This window comes from Corylus avellana, chromosome ca7 (genome assembly GCF_901000735.1).
Source record: "Corylus avellana chromosome ca7, CavTom2PMs-1.0".
Classification (NCBI taxonomy): Eukaryota; Viridiplantae; Streptophyta; class Magnoliopsida; order Fagales; family Betulaceae; genus Corylus; species Corylus avellana.
The window spans coordinates 19,550,193-19,570,768 of NC_081547.1; the positions used below are offsets into that span (position 1 = coordinate 19,550,193).

At 38.1% G+C, this 20,576-nt stretch overlaps 1 protein-coding gene across 1 annotated transcript; it reads right to left on the minus strand.

The window, feature by feature from the left end:
- Positions 1–11,325: 11,325 nt before the first annotated feature.
- LOC132187968 (uncharacterized) lies at positions 11,326–11,853 on the minus strand. Its single transcript, XM_059602390.1, has one exon. The coding sequence runs from the start codon at positions 11,851–11,853 to the stop codon at positions 11,326–11,328; it is 528 nt and encodes a 175-aa protein (XP_059458373.1).
- Positions 11,854–20,576: the final 8,723 nt, after the last annotated feature.

Genomic DNA, 20,576 nt, shown 5'->3' on the forward strand with positions numbered 1-20,576 from the left:
CATGAACTCTTGCACGATGTTTGTGGGTAACATTCCTGAAAAACCCTCACGAGACTTCACTCATCCTATAGGGAATTCCTAGGGGTTTGAAAGGTTGGTTGCATATGCTAAATGCAATCGTACATCCGACGAAAGATGGATTTATCTTTTTATTTTATGTTTTTTCATTTAGTTTTTAGTATCGTATTGCTAAGGGACTAGCAATATGTAAGTTTGGGGGTATGTTAAGTATCAAAATATTCATATTTTAGCCCTTAAACTTATATGTGTTAATTCCTTACTATTGTTAGTTTATGCCATTTTATTTCCTTTTTGTATTTTCTATGTTTTTGTTGGCCTTCGGAAGAAAATGAAGCAAATCTGGAAATATTGGGCTTAAAGAGCAAATTTGGGAAAGCTGAAGGCTCTGGTAGTGCGATGGATCGCAGGAGACTTGCGATCGAGTGCACTACAAGCGGAGTGACCAAACAAACGCAAGGTGTGCACTCATGCGTACACAAGGAGACTCGATCGTAGACGTGCGATCGAATGCACACGGGCTGCGATCGATCGCACCCGTGCACTGGAGAACAGTGAGCTGCGGCTAGAATGCCCTTTCCTTCCATATTAGGGTATTCCAAGTCACACTTGTAATAGGACTAAACACTACAAATTTTTTAGGTTTACTAGTGTTTCAAGGACTTCTAGAGGCCTATAAATAGACCTCTTAGCTTCTAGGGAAAGGGGTGGAGAAAGAGGCACAAGCTCTGGAAAGGAACTGAAGGCTAGATCAAGAGGAGTTTGGGTTTTTCTTCTCTTCAACCTTTTATTTTTGTTATGTAGTTTATATTTTAATTGGGGCTAGATTGAAGCCCTAATTATGTCTTTTTAGGATTTCAATATTGGCACCTTTGCTACAATTATATTTTGGTGTACTTAACTTGATTAATTCTTGTTTTATTGAATTCCTCATATGTGTTTGCCTGATCAACAGATGCATGTGGTATGGATTAGTTAATTAAATCAATTTGGATGACCGAGTCCTGTGTTTAATAGAGTAACAAAAGAATCTCACACCGAGTTCTTGGGTTAATCAACATGGGAAACCAGGAGTATACACCCATGCCCTAGGCCTCAGTGTTTGTCGATTTTCACAGATTTATGCTTTCTTAAAGAACAACTTAATATACACTCATGCTAAATCCTTTAAGATAGAAAAGAATTAAAGTATACACCCATGCTAAATCCTTTAAGAAAGAAAAGAATTAGAGTGTACACCCATGCCTAATTCGTTGCTTAGGGAAATCTATAGCTTAAGGAGTATACACCCATGCCCTTCGGTTGACAAACATTAAATATACTTGTATGATTGGCGCATTGACATATTGTTATCTTAATTAGTCTGATTAGTGGTGGATATCAAAACCCTAATCCTTTTTAGTTGTAGTTTATCTTTTATTTTATTTCTTTATTTTAATTCAATCATGACAATTGAATTTTATCTGTTAATTAAATAGGAAATTACTTCTAAACATAATTTGCCAATCCTCGTGAGAATGATCTCGTATTTGCATGCTGTACTATCTTTTGATCTTGTGTTCTTGCGAGTAAAATGTACCAAGTATTTGCCTATTAATTTAGGTGGGTATTTGGCACAACAAGCATGGATTTTCCGTTTGATGAGTTTAACAATTTTTTCAGTACAACATGCTTCGCCTAGTTATAGGACACTTGCTCCTACCAACGACTCACATTTTCAACTCACATGAACTAGGTTCATCTTGTTTAAGACCATATCATGATTTTGTGAACAAATGAAGACCAAATCCTCCAGCCCAGGGTTTAAATCAAATTTCAATTTTTACAATCCGAACTAGAACAACCATTCTATTGATTGGGTGCAACATGATTCCACTAGTGGTGGGGAGCATTTTCCAACTGCTCACATCGATGACTTAGCTAGGAGAGCAAACCAACTCATGGTAGCCAAGTTTGCCCATGCCCAGTTTCCTCTTACTTACGCACCACATAAGTCATGTTCATATTGTTTTAATCCTTATCACTATGCAAGAAAGTGTCAATTCATTAGATACTATATGATTGATGAGGATTATGCTAGTAATTCTTATCAGGAGCGTGTCAAAGCTTATTTTTCCACCACACTTGGGAGTGAGGAAATTGTGGATAACCATGAGGAGGAAGAAAATGAGGAGCAAGTGGAGCACCCAAAGCAAATTGAGTCCCCAACAGATACAAGTTTTTCCAAGGACAAGGAATTGAGTACTGAAGCTCCTTCCTTCTTTATAGTCCCTCTTGAGACACAACATGAACCCAAACCTTCATCTCTTCAATGTCTAAAAAAGCCATCTTATGTCAAGATCTTCAAGGACTTATGCACACAAATCTAGGAATCATCTTCCTAAGAAGGTCTTTCAAAGCAACAAGTTGGCTACCTAAGATGGCAAAACATCCTTCCAGAGTGCTATGAAATTCTAAAGAGGAAAGGGTGGAAGGGATTGGTTGGACATCCGAATGATCGGGGAAAGTATGGTAAATTTTCCTTTCCATTTTATTTTCCACACATTTTCTTTCTTTCCTTTTTCATTTTATTTCTTCTCATTTTATTTTTGTTTCTAATAGCAATTAATCTTATGATGCCTATTTCTGTGAGAACATATTGCTGTAAGTTTTTTACAAGTGTTCTAGTGTTTAAGTTTGGGGGACGCCCTGGCCTTTTTCACACTCAGATATTTCCTTACTTCCGGTAATGTATTTCTATACTACACATTGAGGGTAATGTGTAATTCAAGTTTGGGGGTATGAAAAGACATTCTGTCTGTTTGTTTGTTTGTTTTTATTTGTTTATTTTTATCTGTCTGATTGTTCTAAAAAAAAAAAAAATGCGCTAGGTTGTTGTTAAGTTTGAGTTAAACTGTAACTATGGTTTGCATTTCATTGGCTTGCTTAAAGTGTTGAACACATGATCATTTCATTAGGAATCTGAGTCCTTTGACATATTTTTGGGCAAAAGAGACTTCATTTGTTTTTGAGTAGAATCATCATGAGTACATTAGCATATAGTCTGTGAGGTATGAAATTTGAACTGAATAACGTTGATCTTGAGATTTGTTGGATGACTTATTGATGAATTACCTTGGCTTGTTTAAAAAAATAAAAAGAAAAAGAAAAAATCATTTTGAGTTTTTCACTGAGTAACCAAACCTCTTGCCTCATTAAGTATTGAGTGTTTGCGTCAAAAGGTATGAAGTTTAAGTTGATTGATGGCATGGCTAACTTGGCTTCGTAACCTTTTTGACTTGAGTTAATAAGCCTTTAGGGATATTTCCACGTCTAGTGCCCTAAAGCCATTTGGCTTGCATTGGCCTAACACTCATAACATGAGTCAATTAGAAAGCTTAAGGGAGCTAAGCATTGCACAGCCTACACAAAAAAAATAAAAAATAAAAAAGAGAAACAAATATGTTCATATCTTGTTAATAATTAAGCCTTGGATTGTTTCATTTGATAGGAATTCCCATGGATTTTGAGGTGCGGTTTCTGGTTAAATTGAAGCCTCATGATTATATGCTATTTTCACTTTGCACTTATCGGAACATGTGTTGTCTTGACTGCCCATTTATGTGTTATTTGATTTTGATGCCCTAATGATTGTGATGATGGTGTTTATCTTTTTACGTTTGCTCATGAGTAAGAACCATTGTTTGTGTGAAATTTCATTCTTCAACAACATAGTGCTACAATGTTTGTGGGTATCATTCCTATTAAACCCTCACGAGACTTCACTTGTCCCTTAATTTACATCTATTAATCCTTTAGCTATATTTTAATCTGGGATTCAGCTTACCTGCTATTGTGCCAAATACCCACCTAAATTAATAGGCAAATATTTGGTACGTCTTACTCGCAAGTGCACAAGATCAAACGATAGTATAGTGCATCAAGTACGAGATCGATCCTACGGAGATTGTTGATTTTATTTAGAATTAATTAAAATATCAAAATTGTCACGATATTGATATTATGAAAAGATTAAAAGATAAATAAAAGGTAGGGCATTGATATCCACCACTAATCATACTTACATAATATAACAATATGCCAATGATCCAATCATATTATGAATACTTAATTTTGCAAACCTAAGGGTATGGGTGTCTACTCCATAAGCTATTGATTTCCCTAAGAAACGAATTAGGCATGGGTGTCTACTCTAATTCTTTTCTTTCTTAAAGGATTTAGCATGGGTGTCTACTAAGTTGTTCTTTAAGAAAGTATAAATCTGTGGAAATCGACAAACACATGAGGCTTAGGGCATGAGTGTCGACTCCCGGTTCCCCATGTTGATTAACCCAAGAACCCGGTGTAGATTTCTTTTGTTACTCTTATTAAACCCAGGACTTGATCATCTAAATTGATTCAATTAACTAATCCATACCACATGCATATAATGGCCAATCACATACATATGAGGAATTCAAGAAAACATGAATTAATCAAGTTAAGCAACACAATATGATTATCACAAAGGCGCCAATATTGAAATATTAAATAAACATAATTAGGGCTTCAATATAGCCATACTAAGTAATTTAGTTACACATAAGTTTGATGTTAAACATCTTCATAAAATAAAATAGAAACGAAAAGAATAAACCCGAAACTTGAACTTGTAGAGCTCCAATTCTTCTCCTTGAAAATTGTGTCTATTCCAGGATACTTATTCTCAAGGTTTAGACGTCTATTTATAGGCTTAGGAATACTCTAGAAAGCCTAGAAACCCTAGTAAACTAGTAGGGTTTAGTCTTAGTGCAACCAGGACTAGAAAAACCCTAATATGGAAAGCAAAGGGAGTCTGGCCACAGCTTCTGAAATTCTCCAACGAACGGGTGCGCTCGATCGCACCTCTACGATTGATCATATGTCTTCTGCGCTTGATCGCAATGCGATCAAGTCTTCTCTTGTATGCATGAGCGCACGCCTTGCACTTGCTTGTCTGGACTTCTCTGGAAGTGCGCTCGATTGTTGGTCTCCTGTGATCGATCGCGCTACCAGAGTGCTTTTGCTTGTTTCAAGTCTTCTAGCTTTTTTCGAATTTTATCCTTTAAGCCTGATACTTCCAAGAATGCTTTCTTTTCTTCCAAAAACCTATAAAACAAAGAAAATACGAAAATGAAGTAAAATAGCACAAAGTAACAACACTAAGGAATTAACACATATAAGTTTAAGGGCTAAAATATGAGTATTTTGGCATTTAACACACTCCCAAACTTACATATTGCTAGTCCCTTAGCAATACGAAACTAAAAAAATGGAAAAACCAAAAACAAAAAGATAAATGCATCTTTCATTGGATGTATGATTGCATTTAGCATATGCAACAAGCCTTTTAAATCCAAATGAATTCCCTAGAGGACAAGTGAAGTCTCGTGAGGGTTTTCTAGGAATGTTACCCACAAATATCATGCAAGAGTTCATGTTGTCCAAAACTTAAGGTATCACACAAAGCCATGATTCTCATCATTAGCAAGCTTAAAAAGATAAACTCCATCTTCATAATGAATTCAGAATTTTAATGTCTAATCACTTACAAAAGACAAGCTAAGGCATCACATGTTCGAAATAGTGTAAAGTGAACTAGCACACAAATATGAAGCTTCAAATTATTTCCAATGTGCAATGTCTCAATATCTCAAAGTCCATTGAAATCCCTATTATAATGAATATCTATGGTATAACTTTTTTTTCTTTTTCTTTTTGGTCTGGCTGTCCAATGTTTGGTTCCCTTAAGCTTTCTAATTGATCCATATAGCGAGTGTTAGGCCAATGACTCCCAAACCAAGTGGTTTTAGGGCATTAGGTGTAAAACACCCCTAAGGTGTAGCGTCCCAGATTTTTAAAGTCTTATTTTAGAGATATTTATTTGATGATATATTATTCATATTAGGTAATGATATTTCTTTTGAGGTGGAGATATTTATTGATGATATTAGGTAATAATATTTATTCTTGAGGAATTTATTAGATCTTATGAATATTATTGGAATGAATATTGATTTGAAGTTATTATATCATGATGTTGATTATTTTATTGGGAGATTTAAAAAATATGATAATTGATGATTGATTGATATAATTTGGAGTATGATTGTAATAATTGGTGATTGACTTTAAGAGTGAGGAATTTGTGGGATTCAGATTATTAAGGGAAATTGGGTGAAAATAATATGGGAGATTTTATTAGATTTGTTTTTAATACATTGGAGTGAAATTCATGCCTACTTTCCCAATTTTCTCACCTGCTCCCATTCTTTCTTTCTTATTCCTTTTTATTCTTCTTTTCTATTATTTTCTTTCTTTTCTCCCTTTGCCGACAGTACTGCCCTTCCACTTTTCTTCTTTCTCTTTTAGTCCTTCCTTTTCCTTATTTAAAAGCCTCATTCATACAAAAGAGAGGAGAGACACCGAGAGTGAGACGGGAAATTAAGAAAGAGAGCTGAAGAGGAGGAAAGAGAGTTTAGGCGATAGAGAGAGAGAGAGAGAAAGTCAGTGAAGGGATTGTTATGGGTAAGGACCAACTGGAGCAGAACGGGTTTCAAGTAATTACCTTTGATGATCCATTCATGTAATCCATTGTAAGTATTCTGACTTACTGAGTATGATATTGATATCCAATAATACGGATTTTTGTGGTTTTATAACTTGTTTGGGATTTTGATATATATGATTCAACAATGATTTATATTGTCAGAAATCAATTGACTCACTACTTCACAGTTTTTTGTAGTGCTTGCAAGAATGGAAAATCAAGGTAATAATGCAGTTATGATTAGAGATTCATATGGAGATGTACAGAGATTCCAAGTTGGTGAAGTTTTGTCTAGAGTTTAGACTGTCGGATAGATTTGTATAAATGCCTTGTACGACATAGCTTTGGGTATTCTTGTATAAAGAAAAGTATTTTAACAAGTATTGTTTTGTATTGATAATTACAGTTTTTCTGTTATATGAGATTATTTCAGCGTAACATTCGAGTTTATCTACAAGATAAAAGAAGATAAATATCGGGATGTTACATAAGGACTTACTAACTCGAGTCAAAAAGGCTACAAAACCAACTAACCATGACTTTAACCAAATCAAAACTCTTCACCTTTTGACGTGAACATTCAATGCTTTGAGGCAAGAGGTTCAGTTACTTAGTGAAAAGCTTATCACTTATTTTTTTATTTTTTTATTTTTATCACACACACACACACACACACACACACACATATATATGCCAAAGTATCCATCTAATAAGTCATCCAGTTTCAGCCAAGAAACAGAAACATACACATTAGACTTTCATGTCATACCCCACAAATTATGTGCTATTGTGCTTGTGTAAGAACAGATCAACATGTGAATTCTCAATTGCCATAAGCAAGTAACCAAACTGAAAAATCCTATCATCAGATCATGTGTTCAAAATTTTAAGCTCACCAACGAAAATCAAATCACAATTTTTAAGATCAACCAAAATTTTAAGACAAACATGAACATGCATATATATATATATATATATATATATATATATGTTCATGTTTGTCTTATATCTATATATTAAAAAAAAATGGGACAAGGTGTGTGTAAAGTGTCTTTCATACTCCCAAACTTAAATTACACATTGTCCCCAATGTGTGTACAACATGGAAAGATCTTACCCGGGAAATGGACGAAACTGTCTGGAATAACATGGCTCATAGCATACCCCCAAACTTGAATTGAAGCACACTTGTCCCTGCAAAACAAAATACTAAAATAACAATGGAAAACAAAAAGAACTAAAAATAGAAATAAATGTAAAATAAAACCAAATAAACAAGGAAATAAAAAGCATACGCTGTGGGTTGCCTCCCATGAGCGCTAAGTTTAACGTCTTCAGCCAAATTGTGGCATTTTAAACTTGAAGCACCAATCTTTCCTGCTGTTGCATCAAAGGGAATGAATCTTTTCTGTTGCAAGGTGATTCCAAATGCTATAGATCAGGGAGGACCATTTTGAGTTTTCTCAAATAGTTTATCATCCGGTGGGGAATCATGAACTGAAATAAAGTAGGAAGAAAACTCAGGGAGCTTTTCTATCTTGATGTCCTCAATTTGTTCACGTGTTAGCTCTAACAGACTTCTCTCCTGGCCTTTTGGTGTTTCAAGAATAAGAGCTAATGTTGAAGAAATCACAGTAATCTCTTCTTTTTCCTGATGTGGCTCTTGTGGAACCTCGGTTTGCTCCTTCTTCCCCTCTTCCACTGGATTTTCAACCACCTCTTCACTCCTTAGTGTGACAGCTTGCGCATGATAGTAGGTGAACTCTTCTTCCATGTGCTGTCCATTGGGGTTTTCCATCAATTGACTTTGACACTCTTCTTCTTGGTATTGTTGAGGCCAATTGATAGGAGATGCACTCAGCTCCTTGGCCAATTATCCCATTTGTACTTCCAGTCTTGAATAGCTTGATTGGACCTTGTATTGATTTGTTTTTGATTAGTCGTAAATTGCTATTGCGAAGTTACTAGGGTGTGTAGTATACTCTCCAGGTTATCCAGCTTTGACTCTTGCTCCTGATTTGAAGATTAATACAAAGGACAAGTTTCAATAGAATGATCAGAATGAGAACATATGGCATATACCTGGAGTTGGGTGGCTGGCTAAATGGGAGAGATGTTTTGAGTTGTCATGGAGTTCAGAATCATATTTAATGTCTTTTGCATGGCAGCCATCTGATCATAGAATTGCGGATCTAAATGATGAAGCAGCTCATTAAATTGTGGGGTATGATTTCTAGGAGCTTGAGCTTGCCACGGGAAATTTCACTATTGGCTCCAGGTTGGGTTGAAGGAATCAAGATAGTTGTCATTCCCCGATCTAGAGAACGATGTGTTCTTATGCCCAATAATTTTGTTAGAAATTTGTCTCATTGTAGGACATTCTCTAAGATGGTGATAAGGGTCATAACATAATAAACATGGTCCAAGGGGTGTCAGATTGCCTCCCCACATGTGTGAAATTAAAAATAAAATAACAAAAAGTTAAAATTAAAAGGAAAAATAAAAGCAAAATTAAAAATAAAACTTACGAAGATGCAGACTCAACTGACCCTGCATGAAATAAAAGAAAAAAAAAATCAGATCTACAATCTTACTGTGAGGTGTGCTCGATCGCACTGGTGAGCTCGATCGCACTGATGAGCTCGATCGCACTGGTGAGCTTGATCGGCTTGGATGGGCGCTCGAGCGCACCTTCGGAGGTAGAACAATAACTGGGAAAAGCTTTAGAAAAATACAAAAATTAAAACAGAAATAAACTTAGGGAAAAAAAATTCAAAACAAAATTAAACAATCCTCGGCAAAAGCGCCAAAAACTTGTGCTAAATACCCACCTAAATTAATAGGCAAATACTTGGTACGTTTTTCTCGCAAGTGCACAAGATCAAACGATAGTATAGTGCAGCAAGTACGAGATCGATCCCACGGAGATTGTTAATTTTATTTAGAATTAATTAAAATATCAAAATTGTCACGATATTGATATTATGAAAAGATGAAAAGATAAATAAAAGGTAGGGCATTGATATTGACCACTAATCATACTTAGATAATATAACAATATGCCAATGATCCAATGATATTATGAATACTTAATGTTTGCCAACCTGAGGGTATGGGTGTCTACTCCGTAAGTGTTAAGTGCCAAAATATTCATATTTTAGCCCTTAAATTATATTTGTTAATCCTTTAATTTTGATTAATTTATGCCATTTTAGTTCTTTTATGTGCTTTCTTCGTTTTTATAGGCTTTTGGAAGAAAAGGAAGCAATTTTGGAAGTTTCGTACTGAAAGAGCTATTTTTATCAAAAGCTAGATGCTTTGGTAGTGCGATCAATCGCAGTGGAGCTGCGATCGACCGCACTGCAGGCAAGGACCAAGACAAGTGAAAGGCGTGCGCTCGTGCGCACAAGAAGCTGCCTTGATCGCACCTACGATCGAGCACCCAACACAAATGATCAATCGCAGTCCTGCGATTGATCGTACAAGGGCTGCGATCGAGCGCACCCGTGCGTGAGGAGAAAGCCAGCTGCAAGCCTTGTTATGAAAATTGTTTCTTTTAGGGTATTGAAGCCTTGTGCGAACTAGGGCTCAAACCCTACGTTTTTAGGGTTTATAGAGTATTCCTAAGGCCTACAAATTGACCCTTAAACCTCTAGAATAGACACATAGTTTGCAAGAAAAAGAATTGGAGCTCTTCAAGCTCAAGTTTCGGGTTTATTCTTTTCCTTTCTATTTTATTTTACGAAGATGTTTAACATCAAATTCATGTGTAACTAAATTTGTTAGTAGGGTTAGATTGAAGCCTTAATTATGTTTATTTAATATTTCAATATTGGCATCTTCGTGATGATCATATTGTGATATTTAACTTGATTAATTCTTGTTTTCATGAATTCCTCATATGTGTTTGCTTAATCAACATATGTGATAAGTGCTAAAATATTCATATTTTCAGCCCTTATCTTACATGTTTTAATCCTTTGGTTGTAGTTAATTAGGCCATTTTAATTCCTTTTTGTGTTTTTAATGTTTTTACAAGCTTGTGGAAGAAAGTGAAGTAAAACTAGGTGATTTAGGCTCAAAAAGAGAAGATGGAAAAATTGGAGCTCCCAGGTACTACGATCAATCACAGGGTATCTGTGATCGAGCGCAATACCATAGAAGATACTGCACGAGCCAGGACAGGAGCAATCGAGTGCAGCTGCGCAGGCCAAAAGAAGGATCGATCGCAGACCTGCGATCGAGTGCACACGGGCTGCGATCGAGCGCACCCGTGCACAGGAGGCATCTCAAGTGGCGGCCATAATGTCCCTATTTCCATATTAGGGTTTTTCAAACTCCAAATTGTAATAGGATTGAAACCCTACGAAATCCCTAGGGTTTACTACTTTTCCAAGGACTTCTAAAGCCTATAAATAGACTCTTAAGCCTTTAGAATAGAGAGGCTTGGAGAAGGGAGAGGAATAGGAGCTTTCAAGTCAAGTCTCAGGTTTATTCTTTCGATTGCGCTAACAGAGTGCGGTAGGCTCACATATGGAGACCTGCACTCGATCACATGTGTAGTGCAATCGATCACAGTAACAAAATGGAAAAGAAACGACATAACACAAAAAATACTAACACAACAAAATATAAATCAAACAAAATAAAATAAAGCAAACATAAAATAAAAGGATATGCTATGGGGTGCCTTCCATGAGCGCTAAGTTTTACGTCTTCAGCCAGACGATGGTCCCCTCTCAGTGTTGCCCAGAGGTAGATGCTCCAAATGGTTGTGCTACATATTGGGCAGCCTGGAGTTCCAAATCTTGTGATGCCAAATTTTGATCTCGAGGTGGAAAATTCTTTTCAATGTATGGCTTCACTATGTGTCCATTCACCTTGAATGATTGACATTTTTGTGGACTATAGACCTCCACAGCTCCATAAGGAAACACTTTGGTGACCATACAGGGACCAAACCATCTTGACTTAAGTTTTCCAGGGAACAGTCTCAATCTGGAATAATAGATTAATACCTTTTGTCCTTCATGAAATTCTTTCCTGACCAGTAGCTTGTCATGGTATGCCTTGGTTCTTTCCTTGTAGAGCTTTGCACTCTCATAAGCATCATGCCATAATTCCTCTAGTTCATTCAGTTGTAGTTTCCTCTTGTCACCAGCTTGGTGCATGTCGAAGTTGAACTTCTTAATGGCCCAATATGCTTTGTGCTCCAACTCTACTGGTAGATGACAAGCTTTCCCAAAAACCAATCGATATGGGGACATACCGATAGGCGTCTTGTATGCGGTTCTATAAGCCCATAGTACATCATTCAAGCGTAGGGACCAATCCTTCCTGGTGGGATTCACTGTCCTTTCTAGTATGCTTTTGATTTCTCGGTTACTGATATCCACTTAACCACTGGTTTGAGCATGGTATGGAGTGCCAACCTTATGGGTGATCCCATACTTCTTGATCAAAGCAGCAAAAGCATAATTGTTGAAGTGGCTACCACCATCACTTATTATTGCCCTTGGTGTTCCAAGCCTAGCAAAGATATTATCCTGCAAAAACTTCACAACCACTTTGTGATCATTAGTGTTTGAGGGGACAGCCTCGACCCATTTAGACACATAATACACACCCACAAGAATATAAAGATGACCATACGAGTTAGGAAATGGTCCCATGAAGTCAATACCCCATACATCGAAGATCTCTACCACTTGAATATTTTGCAATGGCATCTGGTTTCTGAAGGAGATGTTACCGGTTCTCTGGCATCTATCACAAGAGCTGCAAAACATAAAGACATCTTTAAACACATTAGGCCAATAGAAACCAAATTGTAATACCTTAAACGCTGTTCTCTTGGCCCCAAAGTGTCCTTCACAAGGAAATTGATGACAATGCTGTAGAATGCTCAAATGCTCCTCTTTCGAGACACACCTTATAATGATTTGATCCAGGCAAAATTTGAACAGATAGGGATCATCCCAATGGTACTGTCCCTCTTGACTAGACATACCTGGAGGAAAAACCTTGGCAGTTATGTAATTCACAATATCTGCATACCATAGAACTTGGACCTCTACTACAAATAACTGCTCATCTGGAAACTTTTCATTTAATGGAAGCTCATCTTCTTCTTCCTCATGAAGTAGTCGGGATAAATGATCTGCAACCACATTCTCACTGCCCTTCTTATCTTTGATCTCGAGATCAAACTCTTGCAATAATAATACCCATCTGATTAGTCTTGGCTTTGCATCCTTCTTGGCAAACAAAATATCTCAAAGCAGCATGATCAGTGAATATAATGACCTTAGAGCCAATTAGGTATGATCGAAACTTCTCCAAAGCAAATATGACAGCTAATAATTCTTTCTCAGTGGTAGAATAATTTAGTTGTGCATCATTCAATGTTCTAGAAGCATAATATATTGCATGAGGTACCTTATTGATTCTTTGACCCATGACAGCTCCCAAGGCAAAGTCACTAGCATCACACATGAGCTCAAAGGGAAGACTCCAATCAGGTGCTCGCATTATTGGTGCAAAAGTGAGTAGCTTTTTCAATGTGTTGAAGGCAGTCATGCATTCTTTGGTCCATTCAAACTTGGCCTCCTTCCCTAGCAATGCACAGAAGGGTCTAGAGATCTTGGAGAAGTCCTTAATAAACCTTCTATAGAACCCAGCATGTCCAAGAAAACTCCTCACCCCCTTTACTGTCAGAGGTGGGGGAAGTTTGGAGATGATATTTGTCTTGGCCTTATCCACTTTAATGCCCTTGCTTGAAATAGCATGACCCAATACAATGCCTTGTTGAAGCATGAAGTGGCATTTTTCCCAATTGAGCACTAGGTTGCATTCTTCACACCTCTTGAGAACATTCTTTAAATGGTGGAGGCATTCGTCAAAACTAGACCCAAAAACACTAAAGTCATCCATAAATACCTCAATGGTTTTCTCTACCATGTCTGAAAAAATGCGCATCATGCATCTCTGGAATGTAGCTGGGGCATTGCATAGGCCAAATAGCATCCTTCTGTAGGCGAATGTGCCCAAAGGACATGTGAAGGTGGTCTTCTCCTGAACTTCTGGTGCTATTGCAATCTGATTATAGCCACTGTACCCATCCAGGAAGCAGTAATGGCTATGGCCAGCTAACCTTTCTAACATTTGGTCAATGAAGGGTAATGGAAAATGGTCTTTTCTGGTTACCTTGTTTAGTCTTCTGTAATCAATACATACCCTCCATCCAGTGGTTACTCTTGTGGGTATCAGTTCATCATCTTCATTCTTCACCACTGTGATCCCACTCTTTTTTGGCACTACTTGGACTGGACTGACCCATTTACTGTTTGAGATGGGATAGATGATGCCCACATCCAGTAGTTTTAATACCTCTGCCTTGACTACCTCCTTCATGTGTGGGTTGAGTCTTCTTTGTGCATCCCTGGTTGGTTTTGCTTCGTCTTCAAGGAAGATTTGATGCATGCACTTAGCTGGGCTTATTCCTTTGATGTCAGCAATGGTCCACCCCAAGGCGGTCTTATGTTCTCTAAGAATTCTCAATAGCTTTTCTTCTTCTCCACAACTTAGATTTGCAGCTATGATGACTGGTAGTGTCTTGTTTTCTCCCAAGTACGCATATTTTAAGTGCTCTGGCAATTGCTTCAATTCCAGCTTGGGTCCTTGTACAATAGAGGGAACAAGAACGGAATTAGTAGGTTCAAGAATCTCGAATGGAGGATTATACTTAATTGGGTATTTGGGAAAAGCCTCAAGGTGATGCACTGTTTCCATGACATCATTAGTAACATCTTCAGGTTTCTGCTCAATGTCCTGCCTTGGGACACTATGGGTGAGGATGGCCTCCAATGGATCTTTGTGTTGGTTCGGCAAAACTGTCTCACCAACATCTTGGATCATACAAACATCAAAACATTCTAATTCTTCTTGAGGTAATTTTAAAGCATCGAATATTTTGAACTCTATTGTTTCACTGTTTACCTTCATGCTCACAGTACCCTTTTTCACACCTATTGTAGTATCAGCAATTCTCATAAAGGGTCTTCCTAAGATAATAGATAAAGGTGATGGCATAGGGGATTCTTCCACATCCAATACAATGAAATCAACAGGTAAGATAAATGTACCTACCTTTACCAACACATCCTCCAGTATACCTCTTGGTCGTTTGATGCTTCTGTCTGTTAGTTGCAAGGTAATAGATTTTGGTTGAAGTTCCCCCAATCCTAGCTTTTCATATACAATGTAAAGCAGCAAATTCACCCCAGCTCCTAGATCTAGTAGTGCCTTTTCAAAAGAATGGTCGACTATCCTACAGGGAATGGTAAAACTTCCTGGATCTGTTTGCTTTGGTGGTAATTTTCTTAACAAGACTGCACTTACCTCTTCTGTTAATGCCAATATCTCATACTCCTGAAACTTCCTTTTGTTAGTGCAACAATCCTTTAAAAATTTAGCATATGAAGGAATCTGTTTAATTGCATCTAATAAGGGAATGTCGATTTCTACTTTCCTCAAAGTCTCAAAGATATCCTTGAGTTGCTCTTCCTTCTTTGGTTTGACTAGCCTTTGAGGAAAGGGGGGTGCATTTACCTTCTCCATTTTGTTTACCTTCGAAGTTGATGGTCCTTCTAGTGTTGCTTGAGGTGGCTCCTCAGTTCCAATGACCTTGCCATTCCTGAGAACTGTGACTGCTTCCATCTGCTGATGACCCCATGGATTGGGTATTGTTTGGGCTGAAAATTTTTCTTGCTTTCTTTCATTCAGCTCCTTTGCCATTTGACCCATTTGCACTTCCAGTTTTTGTATGGCTTGCTCAGTCTTTGTGTTGACTCGTTTTTGATCACCCATGAACTGCTGTTGTGAAGTCACTAGTTGTTGTATTCGATCCTTCTGGTCATCCTTTTCGGGCTCTTGACCTGGTGTGTCCTGTTGCAGAGGTGAAATTTTTTGAGCAGTTATGGCTTTGACAATCATGTCCAACTTCTGTTCCACAGCAGACATCTGATTTTGCATTTTGCTATTTTCATCATTCTTGCCCTTGCTCCTTACATCTTGCCTCCTTCTGGATGGGAATTGTTAAGTAAGTTCACTTAACCCCTTAAAGATTCCTATGGCTTCCTCACTACTCTTCTTCATCAGCATACCTCCACAAGCTCTATCAACCATCCCTCTATTAGTATCATCTAAACCTTCATAAAAAATTTGTACCTGATCATCTTTAGGAATGTTGTGATGTGGACACTTTAGAAGCAAGGTATTGAAGTGATCCCACGCCTCAAAGAACAAATCTCCATCTCGTTGTTGGAACATTTGAAGTTCCCTTTTAAGTTGCTTTGTCTTCTGGGCTGGAAAAAACTTCTTTGGAAACTTGGTGGTCAATTCTTCCCAAGTATGAATGGACTCTGCAGGCAAGGAATTGTACAACAGTTTAGCATTATCTTTCAAGGAAAAAAGAAAAAGAACTAACCTGAGTCTCTCTTGAGTTAGGCCTTGAACATGCTGCAACTTGCATAAGTCAAAGAATTCCTTAAGATGCAAGTTGGAATCCTCAGTAGCTGTGCCTCTGAAATGAGTCAATGCATTGAGGATTTGGGGAGAGATATAGTAGCTGCCATCCACCTTTGGTTGATAGGCTATGCAAGAAGGTTGATGGAGGTTTGTTGGCACATATGCCTGCTTCATTGGTCTCCTAGCCCGTGTTGGATTTGCTTCTAAAGGTCTTGGCCCAATTGGATTTTCTTGCAAATCTTCCATTTCAACTCCTTCTTCTTCTTTGTCTCTCGGTCGTTGTCGAATTGTCCGCTCAATTTTAGGATCGAGTGGAAGAACGGTTGAGGCTTGAGATCGACGACCTTGCATGAATTGAATTACTTCCTCAGTTAAGCAGCTTCAGTACTGCCTGGTTCGGATGCTCCCTGGAACTGCACTCAATCGTAGGTTGGTGCGTTCGATCGCACTGCGCTCGATCGCACTTGGCTGGCAATTGATCGAAATCACAGAATACCAATCTACAACTTGAAACATAAAACAAAAAAGTTAAGGAAAACAAGAAATTCATTTTGATTTTTTTTTTTTTTTTTTTTTTTTTTTTGCTAACACTAAATTAAAATTTGAAAAAAATAACAAAACTAGAGGAAAATAATTTTTAAACAAAATTCGCCGCAATCCCCGGCAATGGAGCCAAAAACTTGTTGTGCAAATTATCTACCTAAATTAATAGGTAAATAATTGTACGTTTTACCTGCAAGTGCACAAGGTCAACATAGTAGTATATGCTGCAAGTACAGAATCATTCCCATGAGGATTGCTGAATTTATGTTTAAAAATAATTTCCTTAAGTAAAAACAAAGATTGATTATTAAAGTGATGATAATAAAAGGTAGGGCTCTGATATCCACCACTAATTATATCTAGCTAATATAACAATATGCCAATGCTTTGATCATGTTATGCATACTTAATGTTTGCCAACCTAAAGGTATGGGTGTCTACTCCTTAAGCTATTGATTTCCCTAAGCAACGAATTAGGCATGGGTGTCTACTCTAATTCTTTTCTTTCTTAAAGGATTTAGTATGGGTGTCTACTAAGTTGTTCTTTAAGAAAGCATGAATCTATGGAAATTGACAAACACATGAGGCTTAGGACATGGGTGTCTACTCCCGATTCCCCATGTTGATTAACCCAAGAACCCGGTGTGGATTTCTTTTGTTACTTACATTAAACCCAGGACTCGATCATCCAAATTGATTTAATTAACTAGTCCATACCACATGCATATGTTGATCAGGCACACACATATGAGGAATTCATTAAAGTAGGAATTAACCAAGTTAAATAGCATAACATAACCATCACAAAGGCGCCAATATTGAAATATTAGCTAAACATAACTAGGGCTTCAATCTAGCCCTACTAATAAATTAGCTGCACATAAAATTAATGTTAAACATCTTAATAAAAGAAAAGAAAAGAATAAACCCGAGACTTGAACTTCAAGAGCTCCTCTTCTTCTCCTTACTAAGCATCCCTATTCTAGAGGCTTAAAGGTCTATTTATAGGCTTTAGAAGTCCTAGACAAAGTAGTAAACCTAGGGAATTCGTAGAGTTTTGAAACCTATTACAAATTGGAATTGGAAAACCCTAATATGGAAATATTATCAATCCAACTGCCACTTGATAAATCTCCTGTGCACGAGTACGCTCGATCGCTCCTGGCCTATTTGCTGCGATATCCTCTCGGGTATCGCGCTCAATCGTAGGTACCCTGCGATTGATCGCAGTACTAGGGAGCTCCAATTGTCTTCATTTCCTCTTTTGAGCTCAAATTACCTAGTTTTACTTTTTTTTCTTCCAAAGGCCTGTAAAAGTGTGGAAAACATAAAAAAGGAATTAAAATGGCCTAATTAAGTAAAGCCAAAGGAATAAAACATGCAAGTTAAGGGATGAAAATATGAATATTTTAGCACTTATCAAGAAGTAATCCAGTTCATTCAAGGTCGTCGATCTCAAGCCTCAACCGTCCTTCCACTCGATCCTGAAATTGAGCGAACAATTCGACAACGACCTAGAGACAAAGAAGAAGAAGAAGTTGAAATGGAAGATTTGCAAGAAAATCCAATTGGGCAAAGACCATTAGAAGCAAATCCACCACGGGTGAGGAGACGAATGAAGCAAGCATATGTGCCAACAAACATCCATCAACCCTCTTGCATAGCATATCAACCAGAGGTGGATGACAACTATTATATCTCTCCCCAAATCCTAAATGCATTGACTCATTTCAGAGGCACAGCTACTGAGGATCCCAACTTGCATCTCAAGGAATTCTTTGACTTATGCAAGTTGCTGCATGTTCAAGGCCTAACTCCAGAGAGACTCAGGTTAGTCCTCTTTCCTTTTTCCTTGAAAGATAATACTAAATTGTGGTACAACTCCTTGCCTGCAGAGTCCATTCATACTTGGGAAGAATTGACCACCAAGTTTCTGAAGCGGTTTTTCCCAGCCTAGAAGACAAAAACAACTTAAAAGGGAACTTCAAATGTTCCAACAACGAGACGGAAATTTGTTCTTTGAGGCCTAGGACCACTTCAATTCCTTGCTTCTAAAGTGCCCACACCACAACATCCCTCAAGATGAGCAGGTACAAATTTTCTATGAAGGATTAGAAATACTAACAAAGGGATGGTTGATTCAGCTTGTTGAGGAACACTTATGGAGAAGAGTAGTGAGGAAGCTGTGGAACTTTTTGAGACATTAAGTGAGCATTCACAGCAATTCTGTTCAAGAGGAAAAAGAAGAATCAAAAGCAAGGGCATGTATGAAGTAAACCTCAGTGAGGGATCAACCAATCAGTTGGCTGCGGTAGAAAAGAAATTGGATATGCCAGTCAAGGCCATGACTGTTCAGAAAATCTTACCTTTGCAATAGGACACACCAATCTAGGTATGTGCTGTCTGTTCCCATTTAGATCACACCACTGAGACATGTCCTTTTGCAGTACAAAAAGAGGTGAATTTTGTAGGACAAAACAATTATCCCCACAAGAACAACCCATACTCCAATACTTACAATCCAGGATGGCGCAACCATACAAATTTCTCCTAGAGCAATAATCAAGGACAGCAGAAAGGGCCCCAACAAGCAAGCCAACCAACTCAAGAGCCAAAGATGAACCGACTGGAGAATATGATACACAACCTGGTGACTTCACAACAGCAATTCATGGCTGATCAAAAACATGTCAATACAAAGACTGAGCAAGCCGTACAAAAACTGGAAGTGCAAATGGGTCAGATGGTAAAGGAGCTGAGTGAGAGGAAGCAGGGCGAATTTTCAGCTCAAACAGTACCTAACCCAAGAAATCACCAGCAGCTAAAGGCAGCCACAATTCTGAGAGGTCCTACTCCTACAAGAGCACTTTGAGCCAGATTCTGAGCTCAAGTGCAGCTCTTCACACTAGGAGCATTACAATCACAAGTAGACGCGTTTGAGCAGGCACGAACCTCAAGCCCATCTACTCAAAATAGTGGTACTGAAGCCACTAAAGGCGGTAACATTTTCACTCTTGTCTTCTTCATCTTACTTTCTTTACTTCACATATGTTTCAATTATCCTTTATGTTTCATTTTCATTATTAACCTTTACTTTACTTTTCTTTTGATTTAATAAAAAAAATAAAAAAATTTGACATTCTGTTACTACGATCGATCGCACCAGCTATGCGATCGAGCGTAGTAACTGAAAGGTGGCTCGACACATTCTGTCGGTGCGATCGAACGCACCATAGGTGTGATCGAGCGCACATGACCCACACACGCACATCTTTGGCCGAATACGATCGAGCACACTCGGACAGCAGGGCCTGCGACCTATTTAGGTCACTTTTTCCCCATGGCCCACAACCACTCTCCCGGCACCGTACAGGTTCTCCCAAACTCCCCACCTCCAGCACTCGTCCTCCTCCCATCTTTCACCTAGTTTCACCAAACCCACTACACCACCACCATATAAGACCCTTCTCTGGCCACCATACCACCATCTTTCCACTAAAACCACCTCATACATCCTAAACTTCAAAATATCCGAACACTCATCCAACCTCCAATTTTCTTCAATTTTTCTTGCAATTGTGGGTGCTTATCCACCCACATTGCTTCTATGTTGGGATTTTTGTGTGTTTGCAGGGAGTTTGGAGCATCCTTGGCCGTAGTTGTCTTTGTGGTCATCAGAAGTGCACACCACCTGTTCGACAAAAGTCCTTAGTCAAGCTCACAATGCCTAAAGCCTGTGCTTCATCATCCCAGGGGTCCGAGGCCCAAGCCATCTCTCCTCCACCCACTTTTGAGGAGCGGGAGCTGCTGTTTGAAACTACCTTCTCCATCAGAGAAGACTTTCAAAACAATGAAGCGACTCAATGGGCAGTCGCCGAGTTCAGGAGAAGGGGTCTTAAGAAGCTCTTTAAACTGGTCA

Coding starts and splice junctions, on each gene's coding strand:
- LOC132187968 (XM_059602390.1), bottom strand. CDS start 11,853: ATGTCCCCATATCGATTGGTTTTTGGGAAAGCTTGTCATCTACCAGTA.